We start from the raw sequence: 18,145 nt of genomic DNA, 5'->3' as shown, positions 1-18,145 counted from the left end.
GGACCTAGGAGGAGCCCCTGGTCCTGGATCCGTCCCAAGGGGGCTCAGAAAGCCCAGCGGCCTGCTCTCACAGCGGCCTCAAGGATGACCTCTCACCCCTCCTGCAGTTTCTAGGGGCTTTGGGGAGGTTGTTAAAGATGCAAAGCGCAGGTTTATAAATCCGACGGCCATGCAAAGTGCTTGATTTCCATAGATACCGAGGCACCCATAGAGAAGCAGCCCAGACGGCTCCAGGGGCCGGCGGAGCCTCCCTCCGACTCCTCCCCGAGAAATGCACCCAGGACCTCTCTCTCATACCCTGCTCCTCCATTCTGGGTTTGCGGAGCCTGGCTGGCTGCCCCCCCCCCAGAGCCCCCCGCGCATGCCGTTCACCTCATCAGAAATAGGTTACGGAGTCAAGGGCTGCTTTGTACAGACCATGCCTGAACTTCGGTGTCTCCCGAGGGAAGTTTTAGGAAGATAAGGAAGCTGCCTCATACAGAATCAGGCCATTATTGTTGTTGTTAAAGGTAAAGGGACCCCTGACCATTAGGTCCAGTCGTGACCGACTCTGGGGTTGCGGCGCTCATCTCGCTTTACTGGCTGAGGGATCCGGCGTACAGCTTCTGGGTCATGTGGCCAGCATGACTAAGCCGCTTCTGGCGAACCAGAGCAGAGCACGGAAATGCCGTTTACCTTCCTGCTGGAGTGGTACCTATTTATCTACTTGCACTTTGATGTGCTTTTGAACTGCTAGGTTGGCAGGAGCAGGGACCGAGCAACGGGAGCTCACCTCGTTGTGGGGATTCGAACTGCCGACCTTCTGATCGGCAAGTCCTAGGTTCTGTGGTTTAACCCACAGAGCCACCCGCATCCCTGTTGTTGTTGTTGTTACTATTATTTATTTATTTATTTTCTGTACCGCCCTATACCCAAAGGTCTCAGGGCGGTTCACATAAAATATCAAATATATAAAATCAAAACAAAACAAAACCAACAACCCAATAAAAAAACCCCCAAAAGAGCTAGCATTTTAAAAAAGGGTATAGCAGGGGTAGGCAACCTAAGGCCCGGGGGCCGGATGCAGCCCAATCGCCTTCTAAATCCGGCCCGCGGACGGTCCGGGAATCAGCGTGGTTTTACATGAGTCGAATGTGTCCTTTTATTTAAAATGCATGTCTGGGTTATTTGTGGGGCATAGGAATTCATTTATATATTTTTTTCAAAATATAGTCCGGCCCACCACATGGTCTGAGGGACGGTAGACTGGCCCACGGCTGAAAAAGGTTGCTGACCCCTGGGGTATAAGATGTAGCTCAAGACAGGCGAAGGCCTGGTTGAAAAGGAACATTTTTGCCTGGCGCCTAAAGGTGTCTAGTGAAGGCGCCAAGCAAACTTCCCTGGGGAGAGCATTCCACAGACAGGGAGCCACTGCAGAGAAGGCCCCGTTCTTGTGTGCCACCCTCTGGACCTCTCGCAGAGCAGGCACACGAAGGAGGGCCTTAGAAGATGATCTCAGGGTCTGGGTAGGTTCTTATGGGAAGAGGCGGTCCTTGAGGTATTGCGGTCCTGAGCCATTGTCCCATCTAGTTTAGTACTGTCTACACTGACTGGCAGCAGCGGCTCTCAAGCTGGCTCAGGCAGATTTTGGATGCTGTCAAAGGCATCATGGGACTGAAACTGCCTTGGTCGCGCTGGTTGATGATCTCCGGCGGGCTAGGGACAAAGGTGAGAGCTGTTTCCTAGTTCTGCTGGATCTCTCAGCGGCATTTGATACCATCGACCATAACATCCTTCTGGACCGTCTAGAGGGGCTGGGAGCTGGGGGCACTGGTCCTGAATGGGGTAACTGTGCCTCTGAAGGACCAGGTGCGCAGCCTGGGAGTCATTTTGGACTCACAGCTGTCCATGGAGGCGCAGGTCAATTCTGTATCCAGGGCAGCTGTCTGCCAGCTCCACCTGGTATGCAGACTGAGACCCTACCTGCCCGTGGACTGTTTCGCCAGAGTGGTGCATGCTCTAGTTATCTCCTGCTTGGACTACTGCAATGCGCTCTACGTGGGGCTACCTTTGAAGGTGACCCGGAAACTGCAATTAATCCAGAATGCGGCAGCTAGACTGGTAACTGGGAGCGGCCGCCAAGACCACATAACACCAGTCCTGAAAGACCTGCATTGGCTCCCAGTACGTTTCTGAGCACAATTCAAAGTGTTGGTCCTGACCTTTAAAGCCCTAAATGGCCTCAAAAGCCCAGTATACTTGAAGGAGCGTCTCCACCTCCATCGTCCAGCCCAGACACTGAGGTCCAGCGCCAAGGGACTTTTGGCGGTTCCCTTGCTGCGAGAAGCCAAGTTACAGGGAACCAGGCAGAGGGCCTTCTCGGTGGTGGTGTCCGCCCTGTGGAACGCCCTCTCATCAGATGTCAAAGAGATAAACAACTACCTGACATTCAGAAGACATCTTAAGGCAGCCCTGTTCAGGGAAGTTTTTAATGTATGGCATCTTAGTGTATTGTTTGTCTTTGTGGAAGCCACCCAAAGTGGCTGGCGAAACCCAGCCAGATGGGTGGCGTACAAATAAATTATTATTATTATTATTATTATTATTATTATTATTATTATTATTATTATCATCATCATCATCATCATCATCAGAGGGAGAGGACGCCCAAGCTGTACCGCGGAGCAAAATTCTCCTGCATGGGCGTCTCTGGAAATGAGTGGGGCTATAAGCTTTGCGCGATAAATTCTGCTGGGTAGCGAGCAGCAAGATGAATGCTGTCGGGTATGTGCGTGTGTTTGGATTTTGTAGGGCAGGCTCTGCCCGGATGAGGCAGTGAAGTATTTGGTAAGTGAGCTATCAGGAGGAAATGCAAATGCAGACCCCGAAGGCTTCCATGGGGTGAGTGTAGTTAGGAAGGGGGGGTGAAGTTCAAAGGCTCAGCCACCATCTCCTTCCTTGAAATGCTCCCCTCTAGTGAGTCAGCTGAAAGACCAGTCCATGGGTAGGCAAACAGCCCAATCGCCTTCTAAATCCGGCCTGCAGACAGTCCGGGAATCAGCATGTTTTCACATGAGTAGAATGTGTGCTTTTATTTAAAATGCATCTCTGGGTTATTTATGGGGCATAGGAATTTGTTCTTAGCCGGTAGTGGTTAAGAGCGGTAGACTCATAATCTGGGGAACCGGGTTCGCTTCCCTGCTCCTCCACATGCAGCTGCTGGGTGATCTTGGGCCAGTCACACTTCTCTGAAGTCTCTCAGCCCCACTCACCTCACAGAGTGTTTGTTGTGGGGGAGGAAGGAAAAGGAGATGGTTAGCCGCTTTGAGACTCCTTTGTTGTTGTTTAGTCGTGTCCGACTCTTCCTGACCCCCTGGACCAGAGCACACCAGGCACTCCTATCTTCCACTGCCTCCTGCAGTTTGGTCAAACTCATGCTGGTAGCTTTGAGAACACTGTCCCACCATCTCGTCCGCTGTCGTCCCCTTCTCCTTGTGCCCTCCATCTTTCCCAACATCAGGGTCTTCTCAGGAGGTGGCCAAAGTATTGGAGTCTCAGCTTCAGGATCTATCCTTCCAGGGAGCACTCAGGGCTGATTTCCTTCAGAATGGAGAGGTTTGATCTTCTTGCAGTCCATGGGACTCTCAAGAGTCTCCTCCAGCACCAGAATTCAAAAGCATCCATTTTTTGGCGATCAGCCTTCTTGATGGTCCAGCTCTCACTCCTTAGAGTAGTGATAAAGCGGGATATCAAATCCAAACTCTACTTCTTCTTCTTCTTCTTCTTCTTCTTCTTCTTCTTCTTCTTCTTCTTCTTCTTCATCATCTTCTAAATATAGTCCAGCCTCCCACAAGGTCTAAGGGACAGTGGAACGGCCCCCTGCTGAAAAAGTTTGCTGACCCCTGGTCCAGTCGTTCGTCCAAGACTTGCTTTTCAGCCCCCGTTACTAAACAAAACTTTAAAATTTGGGAGGTTGTTACATTTATAAAGGCTGTTCTAAGGCTAACAGAGGAGAATAGGACCCCCGTTTCCAGCACCTTCGCATAACAGAAAGTTAAATTTGTCAATGAGAGTTTGCCAGATACAGCTTTGGACGTTGCTTCAAAGCTGGAAGAAAGCTCCAACCCTGGATTTTTAAATATTTTATGCACCACACTTTAAGGAGGATATTGCCGAGCCACCGATAGCCCTGTCCTCCTCCGTGGATTTGCGCAGCCCTCTTTGAAAGCCAAGCAAGTTGGTGGCAGCCGCTTGTGGGAGGGAGTTCCACAGGTTAACTCTGCACCGTCAAACGCTAAAAGAGAGGCCTGCTGCCCTTATGCCCTGCTTGTAGTAGGAAAAACCTAAAATAGAACAAAGCCTTAATGGGATGCCGGCTACAAACCTCATTTCACTGAACTATTCAGTTTCCTCAGAAGGAAATAGAAAAATCATAAACTTCAAATGACCAAAATTCAAACAAGGGTAGAACCCCAAAATTCTGATGTATTATAATCCTAGCTCGACCTATGTAAAGCAAAGCGCAGTAATAAAGGATTGAAGATTCAAAAGTACCGTTTCTAATACTGAATTTACAAAAAAGGTTTGAAAACCTAAATAGCAAGTTTTAAAGAAAGCCAGACTTGAAGAAGGGAAAGCACAAAAAGAAGGGGTTGAAGACTCAAAATTCTAGTGCTGCTTTTACAAAAAGCTTTAAAAACCCAAATGGCACAAATTCAAAGAAAGGAATACAAGATAAAGCTGTTTTAGGCTTTGAACAAACTCAAGAACAGGGCTGAAACTCTCCCATGGTCTAGATGTTACTGCTGATGTTAAAGACTGATTGGGGCCTGATCCAGCTTGGCTCTTAGGATGTTCTGAAACTCACTGACCTTGATCTACGCTGCCTGCCCCAAGTCTGGCGAACCGCTTCACCCTGTGTGTTTTACTCCTACATTTCTTGTTGCAATCACGTCTCGTTATTCGGAGTTGTGGTGCGTGCTCCCCTTCTCACACCTCCGCATGTTTCAGAAAAACAAGGGCAACCGGTGCTCCGAACAGCCGCCGCCAACCTGAGCCCTCCTCCAGCTGTTTTGGACTACAATTCCCATCAGCCCGACTGGCCTTAAATAATGGCAAAGCCACAAAAACAGTGTTCTGTCCTCCTGGACTCCTGCCACAGGGCATGCCAGACTTTAATTTCTGCATATCTCTTCAGTTGAAGGGTCTCAAAGATAGGCTTTTGGGTGCGAGGAAACCAAATCTGCTGTTATTTTTGTGACTGGACAACATTTAGCTTGGCAAGTCTGCGTCTGTTGAAGAAGCATATGGACCGCATTCGGGAAACCAAAGAATTTTAATTTTAGCTTCGGAAAAATGCCAGTTATGCTAAATAATGATGATGATGATGATATAACTGCAGCTGTTTGGCAATCATGACTTATATGCAATTCTACGCACATTTTACCTACCAAGCAAAACTAAATTATATCAATTCAGCCAAAATATATTTTGAATTCCCAAATCCCGTTACAACTTTTTACCACCCTTCGTTTTGGGAGTATGAAAATTGAACAATTCAACACGCCCCATAGGATGCAGATGTCCGCGTGATCGCTTCCTTTTGTGTTTTTCCAAAGAGGTTGCTGCTTCAATAGCCTTTTGTTGCAACCTGAGATCTATGTTACGCCCAGCACTGTGTGGCCTCATTAAATCTCCCTTCCATCATAAAAAGTGCAGGCAAAAGAGATTTTTTTTTGCCATGCACATGAGCAACACCTCCTCTCTCCTCTCTCCGCGTTTATTTTTCCTTAACACCCATCCTGAAGAAGAGTTCTGGTGGGCTGAAGAAAGCCCTCCACCGTGGACATTTCTGTTGCTCCTGATATTGCCCTTCTGCCATAATTCTAGGAGTCAAATGTTTACGATAAGCCCCCTACTTTTCCGATCGTTGCTGGTGTGGCCACGATGCAGCCATAATCTGCTCTTCATCACATCAACAGGTGGCAGAGAGCCAGCTTGCTGCATCACCTCTTGCCAACCTGATGGGAGTTGTAGTCCGAAACAGCCAGAGGGCGCCCGGTTTGCCTTTGTTGTTGTTTAGTCATTTCATCATGTCCGACTCTTCGTGACCCCCTGGACCAGAGCACGCCAGGCACTCCTGTCTTCCACTGCCTCCTGCAGTTTGGTCAAACTCATGCTGGTGGCTTTGAGAACACTGTCCCACCAGCTCGGCCTCCGTCCTCCCCTTCTCCTTGTGCCCTCCATCTTTCCCAACATCAGGGTCTTCTCCAGGGAGTCTTCTCTTCTCATGAGGTGGCCAAAGTCTTGGAGCCTCAGCTTCAGGATCTGTCCTTCCAGTGAGCACTCAGGGCTGATTTCCTTCAGAATGGAGAGGTTTGATCTTCTTGCAGTCCATGGGACTCTCCAGAGTCTCCTCCAGCACCAGAATTCAAAAGCATCCATTCTTCGGCAATCAGCCTTCTTTATGGTCCAGCTCTCACTTCCATACATCACTACTGGGAAAACCATGGCTTTAACTATATGGACCTTTGTCGGCAAGGTGATGTCTCTGCTTTTTAAGATGCTGTCTTGGTTTGTCATTGCTTTCCTCCCAAGAAGCAGGCATCTGTTAATTTCCTGACTGCTGTCACCATCTGCAGTGATCATGGAGCCCAAGAAAGTAAAATCTCTCACTGCCTCCATTTCTTCCCCTTCTATTTGCCAGGAGGTGATGAGACCAGTGGCCATGAGCTTCGTTCTTTTGATGTTGAGCTTCAGACCATATTTTGTGCTCTCCTCTTTCACCCTCATTAAAAGGTTCTTTAATTCCTCCTCCTCACTTTCTGCCATCAAGGTTGTGTCATCTGCATAGCTGAGGTTGTTGATATTTCTTCCGGCAATCTTAATTCCTGTTCGTCTAGGCTGGCTTAGAACATCTCTTCCTTTCTCTCCCCAAGCCAAGAACTTATTTCTCCCATGAATTAATTCTCTCCCGGCAGCCTGTCTTGCAGGTTGCCAAGGGGAAGACCAAGACGAATGAATGAGTTTCAGAACTGTTTATGCTTTCCGTTTAGACACAGCCCATGAATGGTGCTAAAACTCTGGTCAACTGCAGCAAGGAAAGGCACAGCCTCCCTTATCGAGAGCGCCCAAGATTTGCACATTTGCTTCAGTTGTTTTTCTGATACCTTTCCACGTCCCACATTTCTTTCTTTTTAAAAAAATAATATTTTTAAGGGTTACAAAAAACAAAAGTAAAAGGATTAACACCATATTAAACAAAAACAAAACAACACATCACAATAAGAAAAAAACACACACACAAAAACAAAAACAAAAAACACAACTAATCTTCCCATAACTTATCTTTCATTTGCTTGTTTCCTTGACCTCCTCACACCTCCCTTTTTTGTATTCTAATTCGATTAACTATTTCAGCAAATCCTTTCCATCTTTTCCAATTTTTGTTCTGTATTTTATCTCAATATAATGTAACTTTACTTTCCCTCCTTTCACCAATTTTTTTAACCTTATTTTAACATTAAAACTAAAATACTTATATATGCTTAACTCCTTATAACACTTCTGCTAAATCCATAAAATATCAATCCACCATTTTTCTATCACTCGTTAATTTTGCGGTATTTCTATATATAAACTTTAAATTTTCCAATCTTCTTCCATCAACTCCTCTCCCTGGTTTCAGATTCTGCCAGTCCTTTCCGTCAATTCCATATAGTCCATCAACCTGGAACCACGTCCCACATTTCTTTTCTGGATTTTCCAGGCCCAATCTTCTGCCACAGTGTCCTCGAAGCAGGTTAGTTAATTGGACGGCGCTGAAGTGAACCGGCATATCTGAGACAGCTGCAGGGTTCTTGCAAGCAGGCTTGGCTGAGAGGGAGGCAGTTTGGAAGGCTAAAGGGTTTCCCCCCACCCTCCTCATATATTCTGCACTGAACCTGGGTTTTTAATTTGAGGAAGGTGGCATGTGGCCGTATCCTGTTTGGGACTGGAGGGAGCCCTGCCGTTTCAGCACCAGCCTGTGTCTCCTTTGTTCCCTGCCCTTTAGAGCTTGGCAGGAGAGTGCCAGGGAATTGTGTTAGGGAGGAAGGGGGTCTCCATGACCTTCAGCTGCAGGCAGAGGGATTAAGACCTCAGAAAGGTCAACATTAATTTTTCAGGAGCCCTTCTTATTAATTAATTGGAGAACTAACGCTTCTGCTGAGCTAAGCCAGGGATAAATGCCTCGGGGCGGGGGCTACGTCCCAGTCTGTTCCCCCACCCCAATTTCCTAGAAACCAGCATCCAGCTCTGCAAACGCAGCATCTCGGGTCTTCTGCACTCTGTACGTGTCCCAAGCACTTGCAGGGAAAAGGCGGGGCGAGCCCTTGAAAACAGCCCAGAATTTTACTGAATACATTAAAGAAGTACATTTGTCTCTTCCACAAGTTTGGCATAAGTGACATCTAATTGGCTGAGTTTTTTTCTTGACGTAATATAGAGGCTTTTATTATGGGTACTCTTTGGGGTCAGTTGCTGTGCCAAACCTCCTACTCTCTCGCTTTTTACGACGGCTCTCTCTCCCCTTTTACCTGCCTGTTATCTCATCGCAAATATCCGGATAACCTGCTTTATCATTTCTTCCGGCGAATGTAACATCGCATGCCAGCCTTTGGCTTGGATCAGTCTAGTTGTTTTATATGTTTGTGTATTTTGTTGCTTAGGTCATAGGGATAAAATTCAACAGAAATACAGTGGTACCTCGGGTTAAGTACTTAATTTGTTCCAGAGGTCTGTTCTTAACCTGAAACTGTACTTAACCTGAAGCACCACTTTAGCTAATGGGGCCTCCTGCTGCCACTGCACGATTTCTGTTCTCATCCTGAAGCAAAGTTCTTAACCTGAAGCACTATTTCTGGGTTAGCGGAGTCTGTAACCTGAAGCGTATGTAACCTGAAGCGTATGTAACCTGAGGTACAACTGTACTTTCAGAAAAGGAAACAGCCCAGAAGATTCCACTGGTTCAGAATATATCTGTGGGGCTTCAGATGCACACACAAAAATGGTTGCCGTTTCACCAGTTGAGAACCTGTCTGCCCAGCTGAATCCCAAACAGCGTTGCTCTTTGAAGACCTAAACCACCTTGCAAGCCGAGTTTCTTGAGAACTGCCTCCCATGAACCCACCCAGTTCTGTTTTTGAGGGCCTCCTTGCGGGGGACATTTTCCAGGTGTGGTGCTTGATGTCAAAAACAGCAGCCCCAAAGTGGAGCATGCCTGGCCTCATGTTTAGACATAAAAAACCGAAAGTAAACAAAGAAGAAGAAAAATGACTTCCATTTCTCCGTCTCTCCACTTCAAAAACTTGTGCAAAATTCTTACTCCGTAGTAACAGCCAGCTCTTCTGCTTTGCAGCCCATTTTTGTCAGTCTTCAGACCCAGATATCACAAGCTGGTTTTCCTTTTTGCGCAGAAAGCCCACAAGGGGTTTCCAATAACAGTGATTTTTCTCTAGTTTAGCACATCAGATGTGTGGTCCTAGCCAAATCCATTCATTTTAATAGCTGTTCTTCCATAATAGGTAATAAGAAAAAAATTCCTTCCAGTAGCACCTTAAAGACCAACTAAGTTAGTTCTTGGTATGAGCTTTCGTGTGCATGCACACTTCTTCAGATGCACACGAAAGCTCATACCAAGAACTAACTTAGTTGGTCTTTAAGGTGCTACTGGAAGGAATTTTTTTATTTTGTTTTGACTATGGCAGACCAACACGGCTACCTATCTGTAACTGAAACAGAAGTCACCAGACCCTTCTATATAGTGAGAAGGTGGGGAGGGGTATTACTCAGAAGGGTGGTGGGATTGGGTGATTGGCAGATAGCTGTGATGAGCCTGTTGACGACTCTTAACGACTGCAATAGGTCTTACAGGAAAAAGCAAGGGGTGAGAAGGTGAAAAATGGCTTTGTCATGTATAATGAGATAAGAATCCAATGTCTTTGTTCAGACCAGGTCTCTCCATGGTTTTAAGTTTGGTAATAAGTTCACTATATAGAAGGGTCTGGTGACTTCTGTTTCAGTGTATCTGAAGAAGTGTGCATGCACACGAAAGCTCATACCAAGAACTAACTTAGTTGGTCTGTAAGGTGCTACTGGAAGGAATTTTTTTATTTTGTTCTGACTATGGCAGACCAACATGGCTACCTATCTGTAACAGGTAATAAGAAGTCCTCCCATCTTTGCGTATATCACAGTCTTGCCATTGTGATCATATATCGCAATAATCTTCCATAATCTTTCCCCCCGGACATCTGGTTGGCGACTGTGAGAACAGAATGCTGGACTAGATTGGAAATATAAGTTTGATCCAGTGGCTTGTCTTAACTTAATAAGGATTTGATTACCCCTACTTAGTCTTTAAGGGACGCGGGTGGCGCTGTGGGTTAAACCACAGAGCCTAGGACTTGCCGACCAGAAGGTCGGCGGTTTGAATCCCCGCGATGGGGTGAGTTCCCGTTGCTCGGTCCCTTCTCCTGCCAACCTAGCAGTTCGAAAGCACGTCAAAGTGGAAGTAGATAAATAGGTAGCACTCCGGCGGGAAGGTAAATGGCATTTCCATGCGCTGCTCTGGTTCGCCAGAAGCGGCTTAGTCATGCTGGCCACATGACCCGGAAGCTGTACGCCGGCTCCCTCGGCCAGTAAAGTGAGATGAGCGCCACAACCCCAGAGTCGGTCACGACTGGACCTAATGGTCAGGGGTCCCTTTACCTGATGTAAGTCATGGGCCCCGACTGCTAGCCTGCTCCCTAAAATATCCCTGGTTTGCTCCTTTCTATATATAGTGTGCCTACATTCTGCATGGACAACATGTGCAAATGGCTTGTGATACGTGTAATGTCCATAAATCACCATATAGAATATATTCAACATAAAAAACAGCGGCAATTTGTTGTTGACAAAGGACAGCTGGACATATAAAGGGCCCCACTACCTTCAGTAGCTTAGGGCCTCATCAAACCTAAATCCAGCCCTGCTTATGACACCAAATCCCTGCCACCGCAGGGAGAAAGCGAAGCAAGCGACAGCAACTTCATTGTGCTGTAGAGAGAACCAATAAAGCGAGATAAGCGCCGCAACCCCAGAGTCGGCCACGACTGGACCTAATGGTCAGGGGTCCCTTTACCTTTCCCTTAGTCTTTGCTCTCACATTTTAGATGTCTGTGCATTTTTTTGCAGGAGGCAAAAGATGCGCCCCTGCTGTGGAGCTTCTGACACCCTCACAAATTCGCCCTAAATGGTCCCTGTGGCCCATCTACCTTTGTGAGCTTGCTGTGACATACTTGGGTTTTGGACACCCCCCTCTGTTTAGAGTCCGAAGTTTTAGGCTGCCTCTTTAGGATGTTGTTTCCTGCTCTCATCTCCCTGAGTCAGACAGCATGGCTCCCCAAGCACTTTCGAGATTTCTACTGACGAGACAGAGGTGTGGTGCTGCAGGCACAGCCTCTCTCTGCAGATGGTCTCTCCTTCCCAGAACCGCTGAGCCGAGGGGCAAGGTTTGGGGAGGGTTTGGCTGCTTGCCTGGGCAAAACAGGCGAGCGCTGCTTCGATTCCTGGCAGCGGATGAAGCTTTTGGCCACCGATCTGGGTGGGGAAGGCAGATGCGCCCTCAGAAGAGTATAGAATCACAGACCTGATGAGTCGGAAGGGAACCCCAAGGGTCATCTAGTCCAACCCCCTGCAACGATGAAGGAATCACAGCTAAAGAGGTGGCCAGCCCAGTTCTGTTGAAGAATCTCTAATAATAATAATAATAATAATAATAATAATAATAATAATAATAATAAAAAATTTTATTTATACCCCGCTCTCCCCAGCCGGAGCCGGGCTCAGGGTGGATAACACCAATAAAATCACAGTAAAAACATAATAGGGGGGAAAGAAAAGAAAAAGAAAAAAAACCCAATTTAAAATACAAGTTAAAATACAATTTAAAATGCAGCCTCATTTTCAAAGTAGCCGATAAATCAGGACCATAAGGGGAGGGAAACATAAGGGTCAGACTGAGTCCAAACCAAAGGCCAGGCGGAACAGCTCTGTCTTGCAGGTCCTGTGGAAAGATGTCAAGTCCCGCGCGGTCCTAGTCTCTTGTGACTAGGACTAACTTGTGACTAACTTGTTCCACCAAGTTGGGGCCAGTACTGAAAAGGCCCTGGCTCTAGTTGAGACCAATCTAACCACCTTGCGACTTGGGACCTCCAAGGTGTTTGTCATTTGTGGACCTTAAGGTCCCCTGCGGCACATACCAGGAGAGGCAGTCCCGTAGGTACGCGGGTCCTAGGCCACATAGGGCTTTAAATGTCAAAACCAGCACCTTAAACCTGACCCTGTACTCCACCGGGAGCCAGTGCAGTGGTAAAGCACTGGATGAACGTAATCCCACGGCAAGGACCCCACAAGGAGTCTTGCCGTGACATTCTGCACCCGCTGGAGTTTCTGGGTCAGCTTCAAGGGCAGCCCCGCGTAGAGCGAGTTACAATAATCAAGCCTGGAGGTGACCGTGCTCAGTTCAGGGTGAGAAATGGAGGACAGCCCACTGCCTTCCAAGGCCAAGGACTGCGTTCCACAGTCAAGCAGCTCTTAATGTCGGAAAGTACTATCTGTGAGTCAGCTGGTTCCAGCAAAAACAAGGAAAAGAGACTTGGGACTCCTTAAAAGACTTAGAATCACAGAACTGCAGAGTCGGGAAGGATCCCAAGGATCATCTAGTCCAACCCCCTGCAATGTAGGAATATGCAGCTGTCTCGTACGGGGATCGAACCTGCAACCTTGGCGTCATCAGCGCCAGGCTCTCGCCAACGATCCTGGGAGGAGCCTTCTGTGGCTTAAGCAAATCTATGCCATAGCAAACGTGTCACACGCCCCAAAGACGTCACAAAACTCTCACGTGTTCCTGTATTTATTGCACCGCTTTCTCTAGGAAGCTCATGGTTCCCTCCCCACCCCGTGCGCTCCTTGTTTAATAACACAACAACCCTGTGAGGTAGGTTTGGCTGAGTGGCAGGAACCCAAGGCCACCACCCAGGGATCTCCATGAACAAGTGGGGATTCGAAGCCTGGTCCCCAGGTCTTGGCCCAACACTCTAACCGCTGCACCACACTGCCTCTGTGTTAATACTGCCGGGGGGAGGGGGGAACACCACAACGGCCCTGTCAAAGCCCGCCTGCCAGCTACTAACTAAGGGCCTACCTTTTGCTCTCCTGACGATGACTCTGTTCCACTTTTTCTGCCATGTTTCACTCCATGAATTGTCCCGATAAACCAGGCCACGTACACTCGGTGCTAAAAATACAGAAAAGTTGCGAAGTGGTAAACAAAATGCTGGGTCCCCCAAAAACGCTGAGGTCTGCAGCCTGTATAAATCATTCCTGTTTGCATAGTCTGTTCTGGTTTTGCCCCCTTGCGGGGGGCGGGGATGGGAGAAAGATCAGAAGTTCCCTTTCAGCAGATTAGGCTTATGAATTTCTGTATTTCTGGGATCTCACCAGGCAGCACCTCTCTGAACAAATCTTTAAAAGCCTGAGGGCTAGAAACTTGCTGCCTTCGTTTACGCATCGCATTTATATCCCAGCTTTTTCCTTCCAAGGAACTCAAGTTGGGGTCCACAGATCTCCTCCTCCCTGTTTTACCCTCAACAACATCCTTGCGAGGTAGGTCAGGCTGAGAGCGGCAGTGATGAACCCCCCCCCCCAGGCCACCCCCCCAGTGGAAGTCATGGCCAAGTGGGGATTTGAACCCTGGTCTCTCCCAGGCCCTGGCCCAATACTCTCACCACGCTGGCTCTTTGATAAAAGGATGCAGAGATTCTTGGGTGGCTGAATTTCGCACCCAGTACCAAATCCCATGCGTTGGTTTTTTCCCCCTGAGAACAGTTGTGTTCCTGCCAAGCTCTCATTCATTTTAAAATGCACCCTTTTAAAATGGGTTGGGGATGGAAGGTTACTGGGTTGTTTTTGTTTTTAATTATGTATTTTGTTTTACTATAACCTAGCAGTTCGAAAGCATGTCAAAGTAGCTTGGTCCTGCTGGCCACATGACCCGGAAGCTGTACGCCAGTTTAGTCCTGCTGGCCACATGACCCAGAAAGCTGTCTGTGGACAAATGCCGGCTCCCTTGGCCTGAAAGCGATATGAGCGCCGCAACCCCATAGTCGCCTTTGACTGGACTTAACCGTCCAGGGGTCCTTTACCTTTTTTACCTTTAGGGCGGTGTAGAAATTTTAATAATAATAATCATAATCATCATAATAATAAACAATTCATTTTGTTATCTCATGAGAGAACTTAACTGTGGAAAGAATGAGGACTGGACTTGCCACCCTAAGGCAACAAATGTCCCAGCTTAGCCCTGCCGCTAAGTGATGCTAAAAGAAATTTAATAAGATGCCGTTCCTATGGTCCCATCCAAGGAGCTCACCCACACTTTCACATGATCTGTATTTTGACTGTAAGGTAAAGGTAAAGGGACCCCTGACCATTAGGTCCAGTCATGGCCGACTCTGGGGTTGCGGCGCTCATCTTGCTTTACTGGCCGAGGGAGCCGGCGTACAGCTTCTGGGTCATGTGGCCAGCATGACTAAGCCGCTTCTGGCAAACCAGAGCAGCGCATGGAAACGCCGTTGACCTTCCCGCCAGAGCGGTACCTATTTATCTACTTGCACTTTGACATGCTTTCGAACTGCTAGGTTGGCAGGAGCTGGGACCGAGCAATGGGAGTTCACCCCGTCACGGAGATTCGAACCGCCGACCTTCTGATCGGCAAGTCCTAGGCTCTGTGGTTTAACCCACAGCGCCACCCAGGTCCGAGAGCTTCTGTCCTTGCTGTGCCCTGTTAAAATGCAATGTCCTCTGAACCAGATATTATCAGGGGCACAGAAAATCCAGAGAGAGGTTTGCCCCGCTTCCTAAACCGCACTAAATGCACACCTCAACCCGGATCTTAATATTCATGGACAAACCCAGGTGCGAGAGAGTTGAGCAGAGAAGAAACCTACAGCTTCTCTGTCAACCGGGCATCGTTGTACGACGCCGATCGAACGTGCTCACAGGTCTCTGAAGACACATGGCAGCTTATGGCACGATGCCTTTGCTTGCAAAGCGAAATGACTTAAGCGTCAAATGTAATTAAATAGACATTTGGTGCTTATGGGGAGGGTGGCTGAATATCGATTGCTGCTTCTTGTATAAATTAGTGAAAACAATAAAATGTTTGGATTCCAACCAAACCAACCGCTCCTGGAATTGCTCCTGATTCGTCCAACTCCAGCGACAGAGAGGGAGAGAGAATTGTTGGGTGCCTGCAATAAGTACTTATTTGCATGCTGCATGGCGAAACTGTGGAACTCCCTTCCGCAGGATGGGCAGTGATGCCCACATACCTGGTTGGTTTTAAAAGAGGACTGGACAATTTGATGGAGGAAGAGGAGAGGGTTACCGATGTGTTATCGATTTGTCGGGGGGGGGGTTACCCCCTCTTGTGAGCACAGGACTCTGGGCTAGACGAGCCTCCACGGGCCTGATCCAGCAGCAGAGCTCTCCTTGCATTCTTCATAAGGGGAAGAGTGGGGAGCATGGTTCAAGGTGGTGTCTCTGCCCTGCAGTGCCTCTCTCGTAACCTCTACCAGTACATTTCTTAGCACAAGTCAAAGTTTTGGTGCTGAACTTTCAAGCCCTAAACAGCCTTGGTCCTGTATACCTGAAGGAGCGTCTCCACCTCCATCATTCTGCCTGGACACTGAGGTCCAGCTCCGAGGGCCTTCTGGCAGTTCCCTCCCTGCGAGAAGCCAAGTTACAGGGAACCAGGCAGAGGGCCTTCTCGGTGGTGGCGCCCGCCCTGTGGAACGCCCTCCCACCAGATGTCAAAGAGAAAAACAACTACCAGACTTTTAGAAGACATCTGAAGGCAGCCCTGTTTAGGGAAGCTTTTAATGTTTAATAGGTTATCGTATTTTAGCGTTCTGCTGGAAGCCGCCCAGAGTGGCTGGGGAAACCCAGTCAGATGGACGTGGTATTAATAAGTTGTTGTTGTTGTTGTTGTTGTTGTTGTTGTTGTTGTTGTTGTTGTTATTGCTGTCCTCTTTCCCCAGGTCCACAAGGCCTGGAAGCACCTCTGAGAAGCGTCCCTCGCACCAGCCCAGCTGATTAGGTGCCACCACGGCAGAAGGCAGCACCCAGCTCCATCCCATGGGGGCCTCGTCACGCACCGATTCCAGGAACCTCCTCGCGATGGCCAGCCCGGCCCTGCGGACGCCCTGCTCCTGGCCCCGCAGACCCCTGTCCTGAGCCGGGGACCCAGCGCCGCCCGGGCTCTCCGCAGCCCGCTTCCTTGAGGATGTGCAACGCGACGCTGGTGAGTTGCCACGTGGACTCCAAGATCGACCACCTCTTCCCTCCGGCGCTGTACATCGCCGTCATCACGGTGGGCCTGCCCACCAACTGCCTGGCCCTGTGGGCCGCCTACCTGCAGGTACGCCAGAAGAACGAGCTGGGCGTCTACCTGATGAACCTTTCCGTGGCCGACCTGCTCTACATCGCCACGCTGCCGCTGTGGATCGACTACTTCCTGCACCACGACAACTGGATCCACGGGCAGCAGTCCTGCAAGGTCTTCGGCTTCATCTTCTACACCAACATCTACATCAGCATCGCCTTCCTGTGTTGCATCTCAGTCGACCGCTACCTGGCTGTGGCGCACCCGCTGCGCTTCGCTCGCTTCCGCCGGGTCAAGACGGCCGTGGCCGTCAGCGCCACGGTGTGGGCCATCGAGATCGGGGCCAACTCGGCGCCGCTGTTCCACAACGAGCTCTTCCACGACCGCTACAACCACACTTTCTGCTTCGAGAAGTACCCCATGGAGGAGTGGGTGGCGTGGATGAACCTCTACCGGGTCTTCATCGGGTTCCTCTTCCCGTGGACGCTGATGCTGTTCTCTTACCGGGGGATCCTGCGCGCCGTTCGGGGGAACATCTCCACCGAGAGGCAGGAGAAGGCCAAGATCAAGCGTCTCTCGCTCAGCCTCATCGCCATCCTGCTCTTCTGCTTCGCCCCATACCACCTCCTCCTCCTCTCGCGCAGCGCCGTGCACCTGAGCAAGCCCTGCGACTGCGGCTTCGAGGAGACGGTCTTCGTGGCCTACCACACGGCGCTGGCGTTCACCAGCCTCAACTGCGTGGCCGACCCCATCCTGTACTGCTTCGCCAACGAAGGGGCCCGGGGCGATGTGGCGAAAGCCCTCTCCACTTTGCTGCGCTTCCTGGCCAGCTCCAAGCCCCGAGAGATGGCCAACGCCTCCCTCACCCTCGACACCCCTCTCTCCTCCAAGAAGAGCAGCTTCTGCCGGCAGCCGCTGGCGCTCCCCATGCCCCCATCGCAGGGGGCCGCGGGGGACGAGGAGCTCCAGATGAAGATACTGACTTTCGAACGCTGAACGCTCGGAGCTGCGTCCGGATGACGCAGAGGCCCCGCTGGCAACTCGCCGGGGCAGGTGGCCGGCGGATATACTATCGGACCTAACAATAAAATGATAATATTATTATTATAATAACTTGAAACGTGCCAGCACATTTCTGCCCTAAGTTCCACGCTGCAAGATGCATTGCCGGGGGTTGGCCTAGACCAGGCATCCCCAACCTGCGGCCCTCCATATGTTTTGGCCTACAACTCCCATGATCCCTAGCTAGCAGGACCAGTAATAATCATAATATATTTATACCCTGCCCATCCGGTTGAGTTTCCCCAGCCACTCTGGGTGGCTCCCAATCAAGTGTTAAAAACAATACAGCATTAAATATTAAAAACTTCCCTAAACAGGGCTGCCTTCACATGTCTTTTAAAGGTAAGATAGCTGCTTATTTCCTTCACATCTGAAGGGAGGGCGTTCCACAGGGCGGGAGCCACCACCGAGAAGGCCCTCTGTCTGGTTCTCTATAACCTCGCAATGAGGGAACCGCCAGAAGGCCCTTGGCGCTGGATCTCAGTGTCCAGGCTGAACGATGGGGGTGGAGATGCTTCTTCAGGTATACTGGGCTGAGGCCGTTTAGGGGTTTCAAGGTCAGCACCAACACTTTGAATTGTGCTCGGAAACGTACTGGGAGCCAATGCAGATCTCTCAGGACCGGTGTTATATGGT

The 18,145-nt window shown here is 49.2% G+C and overlaps 1 protein-coding gene across 2 annotated transcripts in view; it reads left to right on the top strand.

Moving 5' to 3' along the window:
- The window catches only part of GPR4 (G protein-coupled receptor 4), a 41,524-nt gene extending 23,957 nt beyond the window's left edge, over positions 1-17,567 (top strand). The window contains exons 1-2 of one of the 2 annotated variants that reach the window (XM_081869357.1): positions 7,715-7,780; positions 16,104-17,567. In XM_081869357.1, coding sequence (XP_081725483.1) covers positions 16,349-17,443 — 1,095 coding nt within the window. In that variant the 5' untranslated portion in view covers positions 7,715-7,780; positions 16,104-16,348 and the 3' untranslated portion in view covers positions 17,444-17,567. Of the gene's footprint in view, positions 1-7,714; positions 7,781-16,103 lie in introns of those variants that run through there. The other variant, XM_081869356.1, reaches the window with a different exon arrangement.
- The last annotated feature ends 578 nt before the right edge of the window (positions 17,568-18,145 follow it).

The sequence above is a fragment of the Podarcis erhardii genome, assembly GCF_964252035.2.
Source record: "Podarcis erhardii genome assembly, chromosome: 7".
Classification (NCBI taxonomy): Eukaryota; Metazoa; Chordata; class Lepidosauria; order Squamata; family Lacertidae; genus Podarcis; species Podarcis erhardii.
This window is presented reverse-complemented; position numbering and strand designations above follow the sequence as displayed.